At 43.2% G+C, this 18,066-nt stretch overlaps 2 protein-coding genes across 2 annotated transcripts; both read left to right on the top strand.

Annotated features, from left to right (window-relative positions):
* Positions 1 to 3,795: 3,795 nt before the first annotated feature.
* Positions 3,796 to 8,525, top strand: LOC105909853. The gene is made up of 7 exons (XM_031567092.2): positions 3,796 to 4,742; positions 5,097 to 5,387; positions 6,544 to 6,858; positions 7,327 to 7,440; positions 7,534 to 7,586; positions 7,861 to 7,914; positions 8,053 to 8,525. The coding sequence occupies exons 1-7, from the start codon at positions 4,694 to 4,696 to the stop codon at positions 8,158 to 8,160; spliced, it is 984 nt and encodes a 327-aa protein (XP_031422952.1). The 5' UTR covers positions 3,796 to 4,693; the 3' UTR covers positions 8,161 to 8,525.
* A 2,546-nt stretch (positions 8,526 to 11,071) lies between these two features.
* On the top strand, positions 11,072 to 14,424 carry LOC116220442. Its single transcript, XM_031567091.2, has 5 exons — positions 11,072 to 11,402; positions 13,428 to 13,541; positions 13,714 to 13,778; positions 13,960 to 14,049; positions 14,223 to 14,424. The coding sequence occupies exons 1-5, from the start codon at positions 11,132 to 11,134 to the stop codon at positions 14,367 to 14,369; spliced, it is 687 nt and encodes a 228-aa protein (XP_031422951.1). The 5' UTR covers positions 11,072 to 11,131; the 3' UTR covers positions 14,370 to 14,424.
* Positions 14,425 to 18,066: the final 3,642 nt, after the last annotated feature.

Below are 18,066 nucleotides of genomic sequence, written 5' to 3'. Positions count from 1 at the left end.
ACATGGCCCAGAAACCCAGTCTGTCTCCTCAAGAGGTTGCATTTCTTTGGGTGCAATTTTAATCCAGCCCCGCGGATAGCATTGAACACTTTCCCCAAACTCTCCAGAGCCCCTGAAAAGCTGGTTGCCTGACATAAAATATCGTCCAGATACACTATGCAGCAACTACGTGGCATGCCCGCCAGAACTCTTTCCATCAAGTGTTCAAAAGTTGCAGGTCCATTACACAGTCCAAATGGTAGCACTTTGATTGCCACAACCCCTGCCCGATAGTAAATGCAGTCTTTGGTCGGGCTTCAGGGGCTGGTTCTATTTGCCAGTACCCGCTACGTAAATCAAGCGAACTAAACCAGCTGGAGCCAGAGATGCTATCAAGCGCATCATCAGTACGGGGGAGGGGGTATGAGTCTTTTCTCGTTACCTGATTGAGGCGCCTGTTGTCCACGCAGAACCGCCATGAAGAGTCTTTTTTTGTGACGAGGACTGCAGGTGCTGCTCACGGGCTGTTGCTGGGTTCAATCCCCCCCGCCTCTGCCATTTCCTTGACCTTCTGTTCTGCTACAGCGACGAAGGAAGTCGAATTGGGCGGGCATCTCCGGTGTCGATTTCATGTTGCACCAAACTCGTGCGGGTACAATCCTCATCCCTAGCAGTGAAAATGTCAGCATACCTGTCGAGTAGGTCTCATACCTGGCTGCACTAACGTTCATCCAGCCCAGAGCTGCGCAAACACATCTCCTGTAGGGCTTGTTTCGTCTCGGCGGAGGGTGGCGTGCCTCGACTCGGTGGCGGCTGGCTGTGATGTGGGCTGGAGGTTGGGGGCGCTGGGGGTGTGGTTTGAGTGTCCGGGAGAACACGCTGGACGTGAGGCGATGTTTGTTTCTGTCTTCGTCTTCGATGACGCCTACGTGCAGGAGTACTCGCTCTGTGCTCCTGTACTAGAGGCGCGGCTTGTGTTGGCGATGTCGCGAATCCTTGCCGAGCCTGACAAGAATTCTCCGTTGCCTGTAGAGACATTGGTCCCAGGTGAAGCTGTGCCTGGGAAACATCCACCATGGCCCCCCATTTCTCCAGCAAATCCAAACCCAGGATACACTCTTCCTGAATGTTCGCCAACCAGAACTGGTGGTGGGTTGTCACCTGGTTTATCCTCACACGCACCACTTTCCTCCTGTTCAGGTCAGCACGCTCGCCAGTAACGGTGGTGATTCGCATTTTCATCGCTTCCCAGCCTGGGGGTCTCGCGGTCAATGTGCCGGGGAGTATGCCAGGTCGCACTAGTGAAATGGTGGAGCCCGTATCGATAAGTGCGCGACTCAGGCTCCATCCAACACACAGTCCACATACAGTCCTCTGGTTTGACCCAGTCGCCCCAGTCGCAGGTGGTCATGAGTCAAGGAGGTGGTTGATATTGAAGGTGACATCCCTCCCGCCGTGTCACCCTCCTCTAGTTTAAAGCCCTGTCCCAATTGTCTTCTCTTCACCCTACCACTTCATTGAAGTGCCCTTCACTGGGGAGTGCCCCTTCACAACGGAGTGAGAAGTGTCAAGGGATTGAAATCTTTACCTGCGAAATGGGACACCACTCGATGCGTCACTGTAGGCTACGTTTGCCAAAAACTCAAGGCAAACAGTGTTCCTATGTTTGCGAATTTGAACACACGTCAGGTTTTCAGGTTTTGGCAAACATATTTACCCACATGTCATAATAAAATAGCGTTTTTTACATCCTAACGTTAACGTTACTCAGCTACTCTCAGCAGCATAGACAGACGTTCATTTGTGAAATAGCAATTTTTTTCTAACAATCATATTCTACTCAACTGTAAGGAATATTATTTTGCATAATGATCAACTAGATATCCCGATGTGTTTCACATTTTTTTAATAGTTATTTGCGAAAAAATATACTACATTTGTAAACTTCTTTTTCTGCACTGGAAGCCATCTTTCTTCAAAATGTTTGGAGTCAGTCGGTTACCAAGGTGTTCGCAAGGCATCCTGGGAAATGTAATCTTTCCCTTCAGCCGTAGTCTGCCTCTGATCGCACTCCGTTTGAAGGGGTTGTTTGAAGGGTTGAAAAACACTTCCCCTTCGGTCTAAAAGAATTGGGACACCCTACCCCTTCACGCGAATGCGCAAACGAAGGGGAAGGGCAAAGTGCTAGGGTGAAGTGGTAGTATTAGGACAGAGCCTAAATGTGCACGGGGCGCCGGAGCCGGGCAGTTCCTGGAGATGCTCTCCGCACCTGTAGCAGCCTTCGTTCCTCGCGGCCCTCTTCGGCCCTCGCCAGCTGCGTTGAGGGGGGTTAGCTGATGCTTGTCGTGTCATCTCCAACTCTTCCTCATCCTCGCTCGTCTCCACCTGGCGTATGCGGTGTCTGGTTTCCGTTGCACCTAAGATGTGCTCCACCCGCTCTGCCTCATCTAGGGCTGACACCAGCGAACGAGGAGTGCTCAGGCGAATGTGCTCCCTCAATCGCACCGGCTGGACACCTCGCACAAACGCCTGTAGCGCCAGCTCGTCTTGTTGGCTTTGGTTGAACGTTGGATAACCTCGCCGTGCATACAGTCGGAGGTCTGCCGCAAACGCTCCCGGGCTTTCCACGTCACCTCTGCGCCTGGAGGCGAGTTGATCTCGAGCGTCATCGGTGAACACTCTCCATCCGTATCTGCGTGGTAGGGCGGCTTCGATGACGGGCCAACTTGCATGTTCTTCGGGGGGCAGGTCGACCAGTACCTGTAGGGCCTTCCCCTCCAGTGCCAGCGCCACCTGAACTCCCGTTTCCTCCGCCGACCAGCCGTTCAAGTTCGCCGCCAGCCGCACTTGGACCAGGTATGTCTCTAGTGGGTTCTCGCCATTATAGCGTGGCAGCTTGGTGTTGGTCCGACGGGGTGCCTCTGCCATCGTAGGTCACTGCTCTGAGTCCCTTGAGAGGGCGGGTCGTAGCGGATGCAGCGGCCAGCTGTACGCTCCCGGTTCTCCAGCTTGTGGTCCTTCTAGGGGCGGGGGACGTGGTTCTTCACCTAGAAAGCGTGGCATGCTTGCTCCGTCTGGTCTCCCAAGCGAGTGGTCCTAAGTGCTAGTTCTCTGGACCAACTCGCCGTTGAAGAGGCGTCTTGGGATGAAGGTCCTCTGAACTTCATCAGGGTGCTTTCCCGTGAGTGAAGGGGTTGCCATAATCCCACTTCTGACACCAATGTAACAAATCACGGAAGTGTGGAATATTTGTTATGGCTTTTTAATAAACACTAAACACAACACAATGTCAAAATGGCACAGGCTTTATGCCCTGGTACAAGTTATCACGAACAGACTGTGCTACCGTCACACACCTGTATAAACTCCGTCCCAACACAGAACAACGACATGCAATTAGAACAGTAAGGAACATTGTTAGGGAACATCGTTGAGCGCTAGTGCATCACATAGAGAAAAGTATGCGCCCGCCGCACGGCATTATGGGGCGACTATGCCGGCACGTTACAATACTAAAAATACAGAGAATACTATTCTTAATAAATTGCTGCGTTAGTTTGCTGGATTTGTGTTTACCTAAAGAAGGATACAGTCTCGGCAGTAAAGAAACTGAAAAAAATGTAAGGATAAGTTAGTATACATTTTCACTATTCATATCAGTCTGCATCTCATTTTCCTGTTTAGGACAGTGTTAAAGTGTACTTTATACACTCATCAGGTGTATTAGAAGGTGGTCCATGTTATCCTCTCTTGAGAGTGAAATTTGTGATTCCCTGGTGGACATTTCAACATCGCCCAAAATGAAACACTCCTCTACCCATTGTGTAATACACCATTTTCACAATGCGCTTCTCTGTCCCAAACTCAGTATTTTGTATATCCTTATTGCATCTCCCAAAAGCATGCAGCAAATACTCGTAATACACAGGCAGCATAGTCTTGATGGAGTCAGAGAGGAGGAATGCCTGTGATGTTTTGCCCCTTGGAGCAGGAGGGGTGCGGAGTTCACAGAACAGGGTGGTGATGCTGTACGAGACACAAATGCTTGTATGGGAGGAGAAGTCACAGGAAATGTCAGTAATCTTTTGAGTGGGATTGTTCTGAGGAAGCGAGTGTGTGACCAGTGAAAAAAGTCAGGTTTTAGCCTGAGAACATTTTATTCTGTGTGAAAACATCACTATTCACAGATAAGTTGTGTGACTGGTTATTTCTGTGTACGGTGAGAACTGAGGGGAAATGTGGCGGTCTGACCATGCTTCTCTCTCTTGTTCTGTCTTTGTACATTTGATCTATTTTTTTTTCTCTCTCTCTTTTTTTTTACTTTTACAGTTCAACCTTTTTCCTGTTCCACTTAGTTGCTCCAACTCAAAAGTGAAAGAAATGTGTGAGATTTGCTGTGTGTCTGTGGAGGGCATGGATGTGTCGTAGTTTTATTGAAAATGTTTTTAGTCTCCGCTAGTCGTTGCATCGTTATTGTCCAGCAGTTCAGCTGAAAGCAGTAGTGTATTGCTAATGCTCATCTTGACCACTTGTTCCACGTGATGTTATGTTGCAGGGATGGCTGTGAATGACCAATCAAATTAGGAGAGTAAAGTGACTCTATGAGGAGGGGCTGTGACATCAGTGTGTGTATGTGGGACTGTGAGGCTGCAAACACCCTTGGTCTGTGTGAGAGAGAGAAAGAGGGAGACTGCAAAGGCAACTGTCAGCAAAAATGAGGATTATTGTGTTTTTCCTGTGCTGGGTGGTCAGAACCGAAGCAGGTGAGTCAGTACTACACCCAACTTCACACTTTCAGAGAGAGCATACATTCTGTGTGGCCTTCTTTACAAGGATCAATGAAACTGTGATGGAACGAATTGTATCATCTACACAAAATTCAACTCATGACACAAACAAATCAGTTATATGCCATTTATATTGTTGTGTTTTGTGCTGCTACATACCCATTCTGTTTTGCACAACCAACATCTATTATAAGTTATTTTTTGTCAAACAAGCAAGAAGTAATCATATGATTATGGAATTATACAAAAACACATCTGTTGAATAAACGCAATGAGACAACTTTGGATCTATGTGTGAGGAGTAATCCAAGCTCTTTTGTGTTTCCAAAGGCTGCCGTCTACAAGTCACGACATACATGCAAGTTACCAAATACTCTGGAGAGTCTGTTCTCCTGCCCTGTTCCTGCCCTGTTCCTGCACTCCAGAAACAGGGTACCAGATGGTCCAAAGAACATGTGCCGATTGGTCCCACTAAACCTGCAGACAGGATTCAGATGACTAATCAGGATTCCCCTGGAAATCTCTCCCTGCTCATATCAGACCTGACTAAGGAGGATGAGGGGAACTACAGATGTCGAGGTCACCACAACAGCTACAGAGACTTCAGACTCACAGTTACAGGTAGGACATTAGACACTTTATATGATTTGCCATTTTACTGGTACCATTTTACTGGTACGCTGCTAGAATTATTTCCCCAAGCTTCAGAAAAACAATTCATGGTGTTGTTCTATCATAGGTTTTTTATAATACATGTAAAATAAATGCAAGAAATAGTTTGTATGATGCCATGTGAAAAAATCTGTAAAATGCATGTATGTTGTATACATATATACAGTATGTTCCGTTTTATATATGTTTACAATGTAAGAAATTCTAAGTTTCTGACAACATGGAAAGGATTGAATTCCTATGAGGCAAACTAACACGTCAAAGTAATATGTTTGATTTCGACACTGACAGGCGAGTAAATGTTATTATAAGTTTCTGATGACAGGGAAAGGATTCCTGAAGAGATACACCTAGGTCTGTTTACCTCAATAACTGCAAAGAAACTGTAGAAAATGACTTTGTACCTTTTTAGCTTCCTCTTCTTCTGGTATCTGATGCAACACCCCGTTCAGTGCCTGCATTATTTTTGTATTTGTCCTTGAATAAGACTCTCAGATTCTCTGTACTCCAGCCCATAGGTTGAGTATGAAGTATGAGCGGCATGACATTTCTCAACGGTTTCTGGCTAATTTGACCATGAGGAAAAAAACTAGGGTGCTGTCATTTAAAAGTAAAGGTTTTAGAGCTTAGAAACCTTCATAGTGCATATATAAACATGCCTATTCCTGTCATTTTGAGACCAAATACAAGTGTCTATGACCTTCAGAAGCTGAGATACAGATGCGCTGGACGCGCCCTAAAAGGGCGTGGCAAAATCTCGATGTTCGCTCGGGTTACAGTAAATTACATCACCCTAGTTTTGTTCCGCATGGTCAAATTAGCCAGAAACCATTGAGAAAAGTCATACCGCTCATACTTCATACTCAACCTATGGGCTGCTACTGAGTACTGTACACAGTATAATTTTTTTTCTCTATTTGATATATACTGTATATGTTTTCAGAGCAGGAACAGTGTGTTGCTCTTTTCAACATGTATACAACCACAAGTACGAGTATTGTACATGACAAGTGTGATTTCTATATGTGTTTTTACAGACCTTTCTCACAGGTTGCCTTTACAATTGGATACACAGAATGTTTTATAAGTGTCATGTTTCTTCCAGGATGCACTCTAATGGAACAGGACACAACACATGAGATTAAGAGAAGCTCAGGAGAATCTGCACTGCTGCCCTGCTCCTGTTCTTCTCTAAGTACCACACCTGAGAGTGTGAGATGGCTGAGCACCAGCAGGAGTGGATTATATACTGAAATATCCAACACAACTGGACCCTACAGAGGCAGAGTTCAGATGTTAAACCGTCATTCACCAGGAAACGTCTCTCTGCTCATATCAGACCTGAGTGAGAAGGACCAGGGATTCTATTCTTGTCGTATTGATGAACGCTCCCAAACACATATATCCCTCCTGGTCAAAGGTAAGTTATTAGCCATGTTCTATGGTCTGATCAGTCAGGACCCTTATGTATGTGATGTATGGGGCCCTTTAGGTTTGGGCAGTGTGCAGTTTATGTGCTTTCAAAACCTCCCTCTGCAGCAGACTGCTTGTTATTCCAGCCAGTGCAGTGTGTTGCTCTCGAGCACTGGGCCCTCTGCCCATTAGTCTCTGGTGTAGTGCACCTATTGGTGCCCTTGCCTTGCTTGGCCATGTTGACATCTGTACAAGGAATGCATCTGGAGACAATCATAGTTAAATCTGGACTACATATACGGGCGACTGATTACGGCTTAAACAACATTTGAAATTTCGTTACCAACCCAAATACCTCCTGAAGGAGGGGCTCGGGACAGTATTGCACGTCTCTGTTGAAAATGTCCAAGAAGATGCAGAAGTTAGAGGTGGGTCTTACAGGAAAAGCTTTGAGCAGAGCTGTGTTTATTTCTAGACACTCGGAGTAACGGTGAAACCAAACCACCTTTCTACATATTCATCATTGCTGCTGTGCTCCTGTTGCTGCTGCTGCTGGGAGGAGCTCTGTTCCTATACATGAGACGCAAAGGTAGACTAACACACCACACACACACACGCACGCACACGCGCACACACACACACACACACAGAAAGATGAATGCAAATCACTTTGTTCCATTAGGTCAAAAAGGAGAAGGTACAAAATCAGGACACAGGGATAAGGAAGAGGAAAAGGTAGTTTAAGTTGGTCTTTACAATAACTCTAGCTGTATATTGTGTTTAACCCATATGGAAATATGGATGCATGTTGTGTTTAATCCATATGAAAATGGCTTGTGGCAATGCTTGGTCTTTTTTTTTATCAGAGGTGTGTGTGTGTGTGTGGTGTGTGGTGTGAGTGTATGTGTGTATTTGGCTCACTAAGACATGTAACCTCATGTCTGCAATGAAAAACGTTTTATATTTGTGTTTGCTGTCTCCACTCTTGGTGGCCTCTTGACTTTCTTAGGACACCAGGGTGTACTGCATCAGAAAGGACAGATCCAAACAAGCAGAAAAGGAGGTAAAGTTGATTCAAATGCCCTTTTTGAATGGTTCTGAGGATGTGTTTTAGAGCTGAACTTTTCGTTCGTGTGTACATGCAAACAACATGCAGTGGGTGGTGTATGTGCCAAACAAAATGACCTGTTATTTTCTGTAGGATGATGTGACCTACGCAACTGTAGTCCATGTTACAAAACCCAGAGTAGTCCAAGTGGAGGTGGACACAGGTGACGGCACAGAATATGCCAGGATCACAACCACATGAGTCATCACCCCCCCACAGACCACCACACTTTGTTCATGTGAGCACAGTTTGAGTGTTTTTAGGTGATCTATGAGTGTTTTCAGTGTAAGAGTTTTTTATTATGCTCACATTTATAGTGTGCTTAACTAACTAGTCTTGCAATTATCACTTGGAGTTATAATGCTATTCCTGAATATAAAGATTTGAACAATGCCTGTTATTATAAATGCTAATAAATGTTAGCCTCTCTCTAAGCAGCAATGAAATGTTAGTTATGCCTATTATGGGAAACCTCTTGCATTGATGCATCAATTAGGTCACTGTCATCAATATGTCTGTCGTCTATTTTCTGTAAATGAGAATGCATCATAAATGTATATGTAGATACAGACAATGCTTTTCAACAAATAAAGTATTTTCTAATGAAATATGAATGGGTTCATGTCAGGGACCACAACATCTTTATCTCGTGAACAACTCTTCAAGAATGCTAAATAGTTTTGAGCTGTGTACAGTACGGCTCTTTTTAGAGTGACCTTGTGCACACACACAGCTTATGTGGGCTCTGTCTTTGCGGACAGTTGATTTGTTTTTACCTAAAGAAGGATACAGTCTCGGCAGTAAAAACTGAAAAAATGTGCGCCATCTGCTGGTATACATTTTCACTATTCATATCAGGCTGCATTTCTATCTGCATCTCATTTTCCTATGTAGGACAGTGTTAAAGTGTACTTTATACACTCATCAGGTGTATTAAAAGGTGGTTCATGTTCCCCTCTCTTGAGATTGAAATTTGTGATTCCCTGGTGGACATTTCAACATCGCATGAAAATGAAACACTCCTCTACCCATTGTGTAATACACCATTTTCAGAATGCACTTCTCTGTCCCACTCAGTATTTTGTATATCCTTATTGCATCTCCCAAAAGCATGCAGAAAATACTGGTACTACACAGGCAGCATAGTCTTGATGGAGTCAGAGAGGAGGGCTGCCTGTGATGTTTTGCCCCTTGGAGCAGGAGGGGTGCGGAGCTCACAGAACAGGGTGGTGATGCTGTACGTGCGCCATCTGCTGGTTCAACTCCATCACCACAGCTGACACCAGTGAAGCCTTCAAGTGTCCCGTCCATAGAAGCCAGACCTTCCGAACACGGGCAGAAGGTCCCTCCTCAAAAGCTGCCATACATCGTGTTTACTGTCAGAAACAGAAATGTTTCTAGATAATAATATCAAAAGGTAATTCCAAAAGCATAAGTAAAAGGCTTTTCTTCCTCAGATATTTCAGCTTATTCTATGTACCTCGGTTTTTAATCACATCTGTTTCATTTTCTCTAAATCCAATGCATATACCATCACCACAACAGTAAATCATCAGGACATCAGGAATGTGATATTTTCAGTGTTCTTTCTGGGTTCCATCATTATGGCATCATAGCATCATGATGACATTATAAAAACATTTTAATTAACAAAAATAAATAAATAAATGATGCCTTGTATCTTTAACCAGGAACTGATGAATCTCCATAGCGCTGGGCTAGTTTGCGCGTCCCCCATGTCATCAGTCTAGTCTTGTTTTGTTAGAGTATGTGTAAGTATTGACTCGGGTGCTGATATTTGTTCTCTGCATTTGAGAGGCCAGCAGATTTACATATCAGGGCAATTGCAGTTGCTGACATTTTTCTGATATTTTTTAAATTTGTTTCTTTTTTTTTCCACTCCACTGGTTGGCATATGGACGGGTATCTTGCTTGATGTAGATATTTCAAGCCTTACAAAATACAAATTCATTTTGTCAAACATACTCTGCCTCTGAGTTTTGGCCAGACCCACCCGCACACGGCGACTCCGCTCGGACCCGTCACAGACACAAATGCTTGTATGGGAGGAGAAGTCACAGGAAATGTCAGTAATCTTTTGAATGGGATTGTTCTGAGGAAGACATCACTATTCACACATCAGTTGTGTCACTTGTGGTTATTTCTGTGTGTGTGGAAACTGAGGGCAAATGTGGCGGTCTGACCACGCTTCTCTCTCTTGTTCTGTCTTTGTACATTTGAGCTTCTCTCTCTTTTTTTTCTCTTCCAGCTTAACTTTTTTCCAACTTTTTTCCTGTTCCAAATCAAAAGTCAGAGAAATGTGTGTTTGATTTGCTGTGTGTCTGTGGAGGTCATGGATGTGCAGTAGTTTTATTGAAAATGTTTTTAGTTTCCGCTTGTTGTTGCGTCGTTATTGTGCAGCAGTTCAGCTGAAAGCAGAAGTGTATTGCTATTGCTCATCTTGACCACTTGTTCCACGTGATGTCATGTTGCAGGGGATGGCTGTGAATGACCAATCAGATGAGGAGAGTAAAGTAACTCTATGAGGAGAGGGGCTGTGACATCAGTGTGTGTATGTGAGACTGTGAGTCTGCAAACACCTTTGGTGTGTGTGAGAGAGAGAGAGAGAGAGAGACTGCAAAGGCAACTGTCAGCAAGAATGTGGATGATTGTGTTTTTCTTGTGCTGGGTGGTCAGAATCGAAGCAGGTGAGTCAGTATTACACCCAGCTGAGTTATGACTTTCCAAACGCGTCTCAACATTTTCATTGCTACTCATATACTTCCAGAGTGTTCATACTTTACAATGTGAACTGCACACTTTCAGAGAGAGCATACATTCTGTGTTGCCTTCTTTACAAGGAACAATGAAACTGTGATGGAACGAATTGTATCACCTACACAAAATTCAACTCATCATGACACAAACAAATCAGTTATATGCAATTTACATTGTTGTGTAATGTGCTGCTACATACCCATTCTGTTTTGCATAACCAACATCTGTTATAATTTCATTTTTGTCAAACAGGCAAGAAGTAATCATGATTATGGAATTATACAAAAATACATCTGTTGAATAAATGCATTGAGACATTTTGGGATCTATATGTGAGGAGTAATCCAAACCCTTTTGTGTTTCCAAAGACTGCAATCTACAAGATACAACAACAATGGATGTCACCAAATACTCTGGAGAGTCTGTTCTCCTGCCCTGTTCCTGCACTGATCTCCAGGCTCAGGGTAGAAAATGGTTCAAAGACAGTGTGCAGGGCTATGTGCGGATTGATCTGACTAAACCTGCAGACAGGATTCAGGTGACTAATCAGGATTTTCCTGGAAATTTCTCCCTTCTCATATCAGACCTGACTAAGGAGGATGAGGGTTGGTACAGATGTCATGGTAAAATCAACAACTACAGATACTTCACACTCACAGTTACAGGTAGGACATTATTAACAAGAACTTTTCAGACACTTTATATTATTTACCATTTTACCGAAACTGACGCTGTTAGAATGACAAATGATTTCCTCAAGCTTCAGAAATACAATTCATGGGATCATAGGTTTTTTATAATACATGTAAAAGAAATGCAAGAAATTGTTTGTATTATGCTATATGAAAAAATCTGTAAAATGCATGTATGTTGTATTTATATGTTCCGTTTTATATATGTTTACAATGTAAGAAATTATACATGGAAAGGATTGGATTCCTATGAGGCAAACAAACATGTCAAAGTAATCCTTTTGATTTCGAGAAGTTATTAGCCATGTTCTATGGTCTGATTGTGGATGGTTTTAGTAATTAACATAATCCCACTTGACCCTTCATTAAAATAACATTCCTATTGTTCCATATGTTCATCCAATGTCACCAGCAAACACATTGACAACTAAATCAACTCCTGGAAAACAAACACCAGCAAATAATGAAAAAGCTTTGTCCCATTGCAGTTTAAATTGATATGTCTAGACCTCTTCTGTATTGAACCTTAATTGGTGGAATGTGAACAAGTTGACAATGAAACATTGAGATAGTATGTTCATAGCTTGTCCCAGGCTTGACCCTCTGGTATTTGATGTATGGGGCCCTTTAGGTTTGGGCAGTGTGCAATTTATGTGTTGCTTTTAAAACCTCCCCATGCAGCTGACTGCTTGTTATTCCAGCCAGTGCAGTGTGTTGCTCTCGAGCACTGGGCCCTCTGCCCATTAGTCTCTGGTGTAGTGCACCTATTGGTGCCCTTGCCTTGCTTGCCCATGTTAACATCTGTACAAGGAATGCATCTGGAGACAACCATAGTTCAATCTGGACTACATATACGGGCGACTGATTGCGGCTTAAACAACATTTGAGCCTTCATTAAGATAACGTTCTTATTGTTCCATATCTTCCTCCAATGTCACCAGCAGACACATTGACAACTCCTGGAAAAAAAACGCCAGCAACTAAGGAAAAAGTTTTGTCCACAGTGCAGTTTAAATTGATAAATAGATTTTGATTAAATAGATGTCTAGACCTCTTCTGTATTGAACCTTAATTGGTGGAATCTGAGTTGACAATGAAACATTGAAACTGAATGTTCATAGCTTGACCCAGGGCCAGGCTGGACCCTTTGGTATGTGATGTATGGGGCTCTTTAGGTTTTGGCCAGTGTGCAGTTTGTGTGCTTTTAAAACTTCCCTCTGTAGCTGATTGCTTGTTATTCCAGCCAGTGCAGTGTGTTGCTCTCGAGCACTGGGCCCTCTGCTCATTTAATAGACATTAAATATGGAACACCTCTCATTCACAATCAATTTGCTGGCTGGTTTTTTTCTTCTTCCAGCTTTAGCAGTGCCTCCACTGTGATGTGCTGGGGCTACCTCCTAGCCTCTGGTGAAGTGCACTCATTGGTTCGATCAAACACGGAAATCACAAAAGAACGGCTCTGTTATCACTATTGACAATCAAAACCTCCCCATGAGGCATGCACTACAGGGTCTTTTAAAAGCCTGCAGTTAACGGCTGACGCAGAGCCTAAGCAAGTGGCCTTCGCTATTTTGAGCATTTATAGCCTACTTGTGTGTTGTGGGTCCCGTTTAAAAAAAAAATAAGGGGGGGGGGGGCCCCTCAGCTCTACCTAACTAGCCAGACTACGCCACCCTGGGAATATTAAACTAGAGCACAATTAGGCACACCAGCCTTTGAAACACATGTTCAAACACACCACACAGGAGTCGTGAATGCCATAATCATATGTTTATCAGAGAACTTGATTAGGTATGCTTGCAAGAATAGAGGCAGACCTAGAGAGACTTGAGACGGTTAGCCAAAAGTACGCAATGATTATTAAAGTTTACCTTTAAAAGCAGGGCACTTTTATACCACTACTGGAAAACACTCATGACTCAAAATTAATGAAAGCAAAAGCTATATACACGGGGCATTGAGGTAATGAAAGCATTTTCTGTACTTGTTCAATTTTAGATGCTGAAAGCAGAGGTGGAACAACATCACCCCTCTGCATCGCAAGTTTCATTTCTGTACTTTTGCTACTGCTGCTTTTGGGAGGACTTGCATTCACCTTCTGGAGATATAAAGGTACAAACACATACAAATACATTCTCTCCCTCTTTCTCTCTCTCCCTCTCTCATTCACTATCAGGTGACTGATAGTATTGTTACTGATGCTATCATTTCATTCTGTGTTTCCTCATGTGTGTCAGTGGTATTGTGCTTTCCTTATGTGTCAGTGGTATTGTGCTTTCCTCAGGACAGAGAGAGAGGCAGATGGGGAATGACAACAGACAAAGAAGGGGCACAGACCAAGAACGTGATGTAAGCATACATAAAGATCAAATACATCCTGTGTTGCATTACACATTCAAAAAGGCTGTGAGGAAGGCTGAAGTTTACCACAACCCCCACCCCCAAACACACACAAATAGACAGAGGGTTGCAGAGAAGAAGAGAAAGAGCGAAAGAGAGAGTAAATAGTGATGCAGTGTCTTGTGTGTAGATGTCGGCCACACCAACATATGAAGTTCTTAAGCATCGCTACAATGCAGAACAGATGTACTCGACCGTTGGACAGAACGCTGGAGTGCAGGTGGGTGCTGAATATGTGCATGCTGTTTGTGTGTGTGTTTCTTTCACATGCTTTTGAATTTTACCACAACCCCCACCTCCAAACACACACAAATAGACAGAGCGATACAGAGAAGCACAGAAAGAGAGAGAGAGAGAGTGAGAGTGAATAGTGATGCAGTGTCTTGTGTGTAGATGTCGGCCACATCAACATATGAAGTTCTTCAGCATCGTTACAATGCAGAACAGATGTACTCGACCATTGGGCAGAACGCTGGAGTGCAGGTGGGTGCTGAATATGTGCAGGCTGTTTGTGTGTGTGTTTCTTTCACATGCTTTTGAATGTAAAAGATATTGGAATATCAGAGCCAGTTTTGAACTTGGAACACTCTTTAGTCTGTCTGTCTGTCTGCGCATGCTCCTTGACTGTCTGTCTGTCTTTGCATGCTCCTTGAATGTCTGTCTGTCTGTGCATGCTCTTTGACTGCCTGTCTGTCTGCGCATGCTCCTTGACTGTCTGTATGCCTTCGCCGTGCGTTCATTTACTCGCCTCATTATCTGTCTCTTCATTCGTATCCTTGAGCTTCTCTTAGAATTCAGTGAGTGAATGTGCCAGTGTCCGGGGAGATAATGGGACCGGCTGGAAGAGAAGCACCAGTTGACGTAACTACAACCTGCTTCATGCTGAAAGGCAGGAGGGTGCTGCAAGCTTTTTTGTATCTTTTTTTCCCAGTGCTTCCTCTTGGCTGCAGCAGTCAGCACAATTCAGCCAGTTTAACCTACCAACCAGATCCAGACAATATATGGAAATTGTTGTTTAATGTTTGATAAGACTTGTGCATGTGATACCTTTGGCTATACTGAGATATGTATATAAAGTAATACGAATATAATTCTGTATAGAGATGCAGCATTTCAGTGTCTGTGGGTTAATTGTTGTTATTAACTGGAATGTGTTTTAGGTTAATGATCATGATGGTGATCAGATTGATCAATCTGCATGAGGCACCAGAGGATTGCTGCATCTCCACTGCCCATCAGCGTCACTTACATTGCACTGTCACGTGTTCAATTCCTACCCGGCTTGTAATAATTTTAGATGTCTTGCTTTACGCAGCCCTATGTTAAATGTTTATGTTAAACTATGAAATGAAATATGCAGATGTAGTTACATACAACATATTAAACCTGTTTTTGTACCAAGGCCATCACTTGTGTACTATTCTTCTCTGCCACTGTTACTCTGCAGCTGTAAACTGAGTCAGTGATGTGTAGAGGTGGAATGGATCATTCTGTCAATAGTTTAGGTGTAATTTCCTTTTCCTTTTGGAAACCACAAGTTGCATGCTGAAAATACAAAATGTGTTCTACTGCATTATGCAATTTCACACAGGATGTGGATTTCAAGTGTGATTGTTGACATCTGTTGATGTAACCTCTGAGAAGCTGTCCAATGTTCTTTAAAAACAAGTATCTACTGAGCACATAAACACGTAAATCAAGATATGCAAGTCAAGGGGGGACTTTTTGTATGTCTGTTGTCGTTTACAAAGTCTGCTTGCTAACTTTCATAACTACAAACAAAAAAAAGGAACAAATATCTATGTTTTGTGTATATTGATATACAAGATTCTTATCCTGTGTTTTGTACACTTGTACACTTGCAATAGCAATCATTGCTTTTCATGCAGGCTCTCTCTGAACTTCACAACTGCTCATATCGACAAAACTACTCTCATGGAAAACATGAGCAGCAGATACTGTGTAGATAGTGAGTAGTTACAGTTTAGGTGCCAGTTATTAATTACTGTAGGGTTTAAGGAGATGTTATGTGTATGGGTCACTTTCACTGAAAATAAATAAAGAAATTAATTGGGAAATAAATGTAACTGTTAATCTATAGCACTGAATCATATATTTCTGAACACTATTTGCCCCAGTTTGCCTTCTTATGTCTCATTAATGGGAAAAGTTGGATAGTTTGGGCTGATCAAACACATAAGAAATGTTTGTGGTCTGAAGTCAGCATCCGTGTTTGTATATTAGGTTTCGGTCTGTTACACCGTACTGTGCAAAAGTTCTAGGCACTGGTGAAAAATGCTGTAATGTGAGAATGCTTTTAAAGATAATTACATGAATAGTTTTTACAGATATGTAACCAGTTTCTGTTCTTAAAGCACTCAGACAATTTAGTAATCCTTCTCCCATGTGACCCATAATGCATGGCTTCAAAAGTTGAACACACTGAGTTGGAAAGTCATCTAGCTCCATTGTGTAATGTTTTACAGCCATTGGGGCTCTGCTGACAGTGTTTCATCAGCCCACCCCAAGCTAATATTTAATTGCTAGCATGATGCCGCAGCAATACTACACTGCTTACCTCTGAAACTGTCATTCCACCAACATGATGGGCATCACGATGCTGGTGTGTCTCAGCTGTGGCTTGATGTCCAGTGCTCAACTTAAGCATGGCAAGAACAGGTTTGCGACAGGAGACACCAAGAGCCTGTCTCCAAGCACACGCGATGAGGCCATTTTGAATGAAACTAGGACACGAGACTCAGGACCAGTGAGAGAAGGCTTGAGGAGCTCCAGAGAGAGAATAAAGGTGATTTTGTTTACTTTGCTTTGCCTCTTCGTCATCCAGCATGAAATGTCACTGTTTGAATGCCCTGCATCACACAACGGATTTCCAAAAACGCAGCCCAAGCGTCAGCAATGAGAGAGATGGAGAGGACGCTGACATATCGACTGATCAAAGCGGAGACCAGTGTGAGGGAAATTGGCAGGAACCTCTCAGGTATGATACCGCGTGCCCACATTTCTACACTCTGTAATGCCTTAGTGTGAGCTTAAGAAACATCATAACAACATGTCTGCATGATTTGACCTTGCTGAGAGCCCCAAGATGGTAGATCACCTCAGTGCCTATCTGGAGGAGACCATAACATCTTCTCAAGGGGGACAGGCTCGATGATACACATGCAAATATATTATACTGAGATTTCATTGAAGAGAATTTGTGTAACTACATGTTTAATAGATGAACGTATTTATTGGTTCATTAAAAGCAGACTTCAAATGTGTTAATTAAGTGATTGAAGTGAAGTGATGAGTTTGAAAAGAAGGATTACTATCTTCATAAAACTGTCAAAAAATCTAAAATCGTACGTATACTGAAAGTGAGAGTGGCTATGATTACAGAAAGAGAGACCTAATGACGGATTCATTCATTCAATTGAACACATTCATTTTACACTGCTTTCATTCAACAGTAATACCAGACAGCTTTTCACAGGCCCTCTGAGTGATGTAGCCCTCTCGTGACTCAAAGACGCTTAAAATAAAGACACACAAAAAACAAAAAGAGTTAGAGGGTTAGTTGAGGAAGGCATGTCTGAAGAGGTGGGTTTTAAGGGGAAAGGGGCACAGGACACAAACAGGGAGGACAAACAAACCAATAGGTAAAAGCTCAGAAGTACAAGTTTAACAATTTAACGAGAGACTAAAGATGATACAAAAACCTAAACCAAAATACACAGCCGTATAACGCTGGAAGAACTCAAACTAACAATAATAAACTAAGGACATAAACTGAGGAGACTACAAAAGTTAACTACGGAGATCTTAGAACTGCACTCCCAATGTATTCACAAACACGAGGGAAGAGAAGCGCAGGGGGGATTGTCTCTCGAAAAGACAAAAGCGCTGGGGGAATCCAGGTACGTTGATATCGCTGGAGCAGTTGACCAAGAGGGAGAATCCTGGGAATGCTGAACATGTCGCAGCTTGGCTGTCTGGGGACGTATCTTTGTCCGTTGAGCGATGAGGCCAGACGGAAGTGAGGAGTGATTAGTGAATAGGTGAATGATGCAGGTGCAGGCTATTCGGAAGGTGATTGAAGTGCAGCTGGGAGAGTGAATGTGACAGGCAGGGTTGCCAGGTCTGTGTGACAAAACCAGCCCAATGGCCAATCAAAACCAGCCCAATGGCCAATAAAACCAGCCCAAAAACCAGCCCAATATCAGAACTCAAAATA

Source organism: Clupea harengus, chromosome 5 (assembly GCF_900700415.2).
Source record: "Clupea harengus chromosome 5, Ch_v2.0.2, whole genome shotgun sequence".
Taxonomy (NCBI): Eukaryota; Metazoa; Chordata; class Actinopteri; order Clupeiformes; family Clupeidae; genus Clupea; species Clupea harengus.
This window is presented reverse-complemented; position numbering and strand designations above follow the sequence as displayed.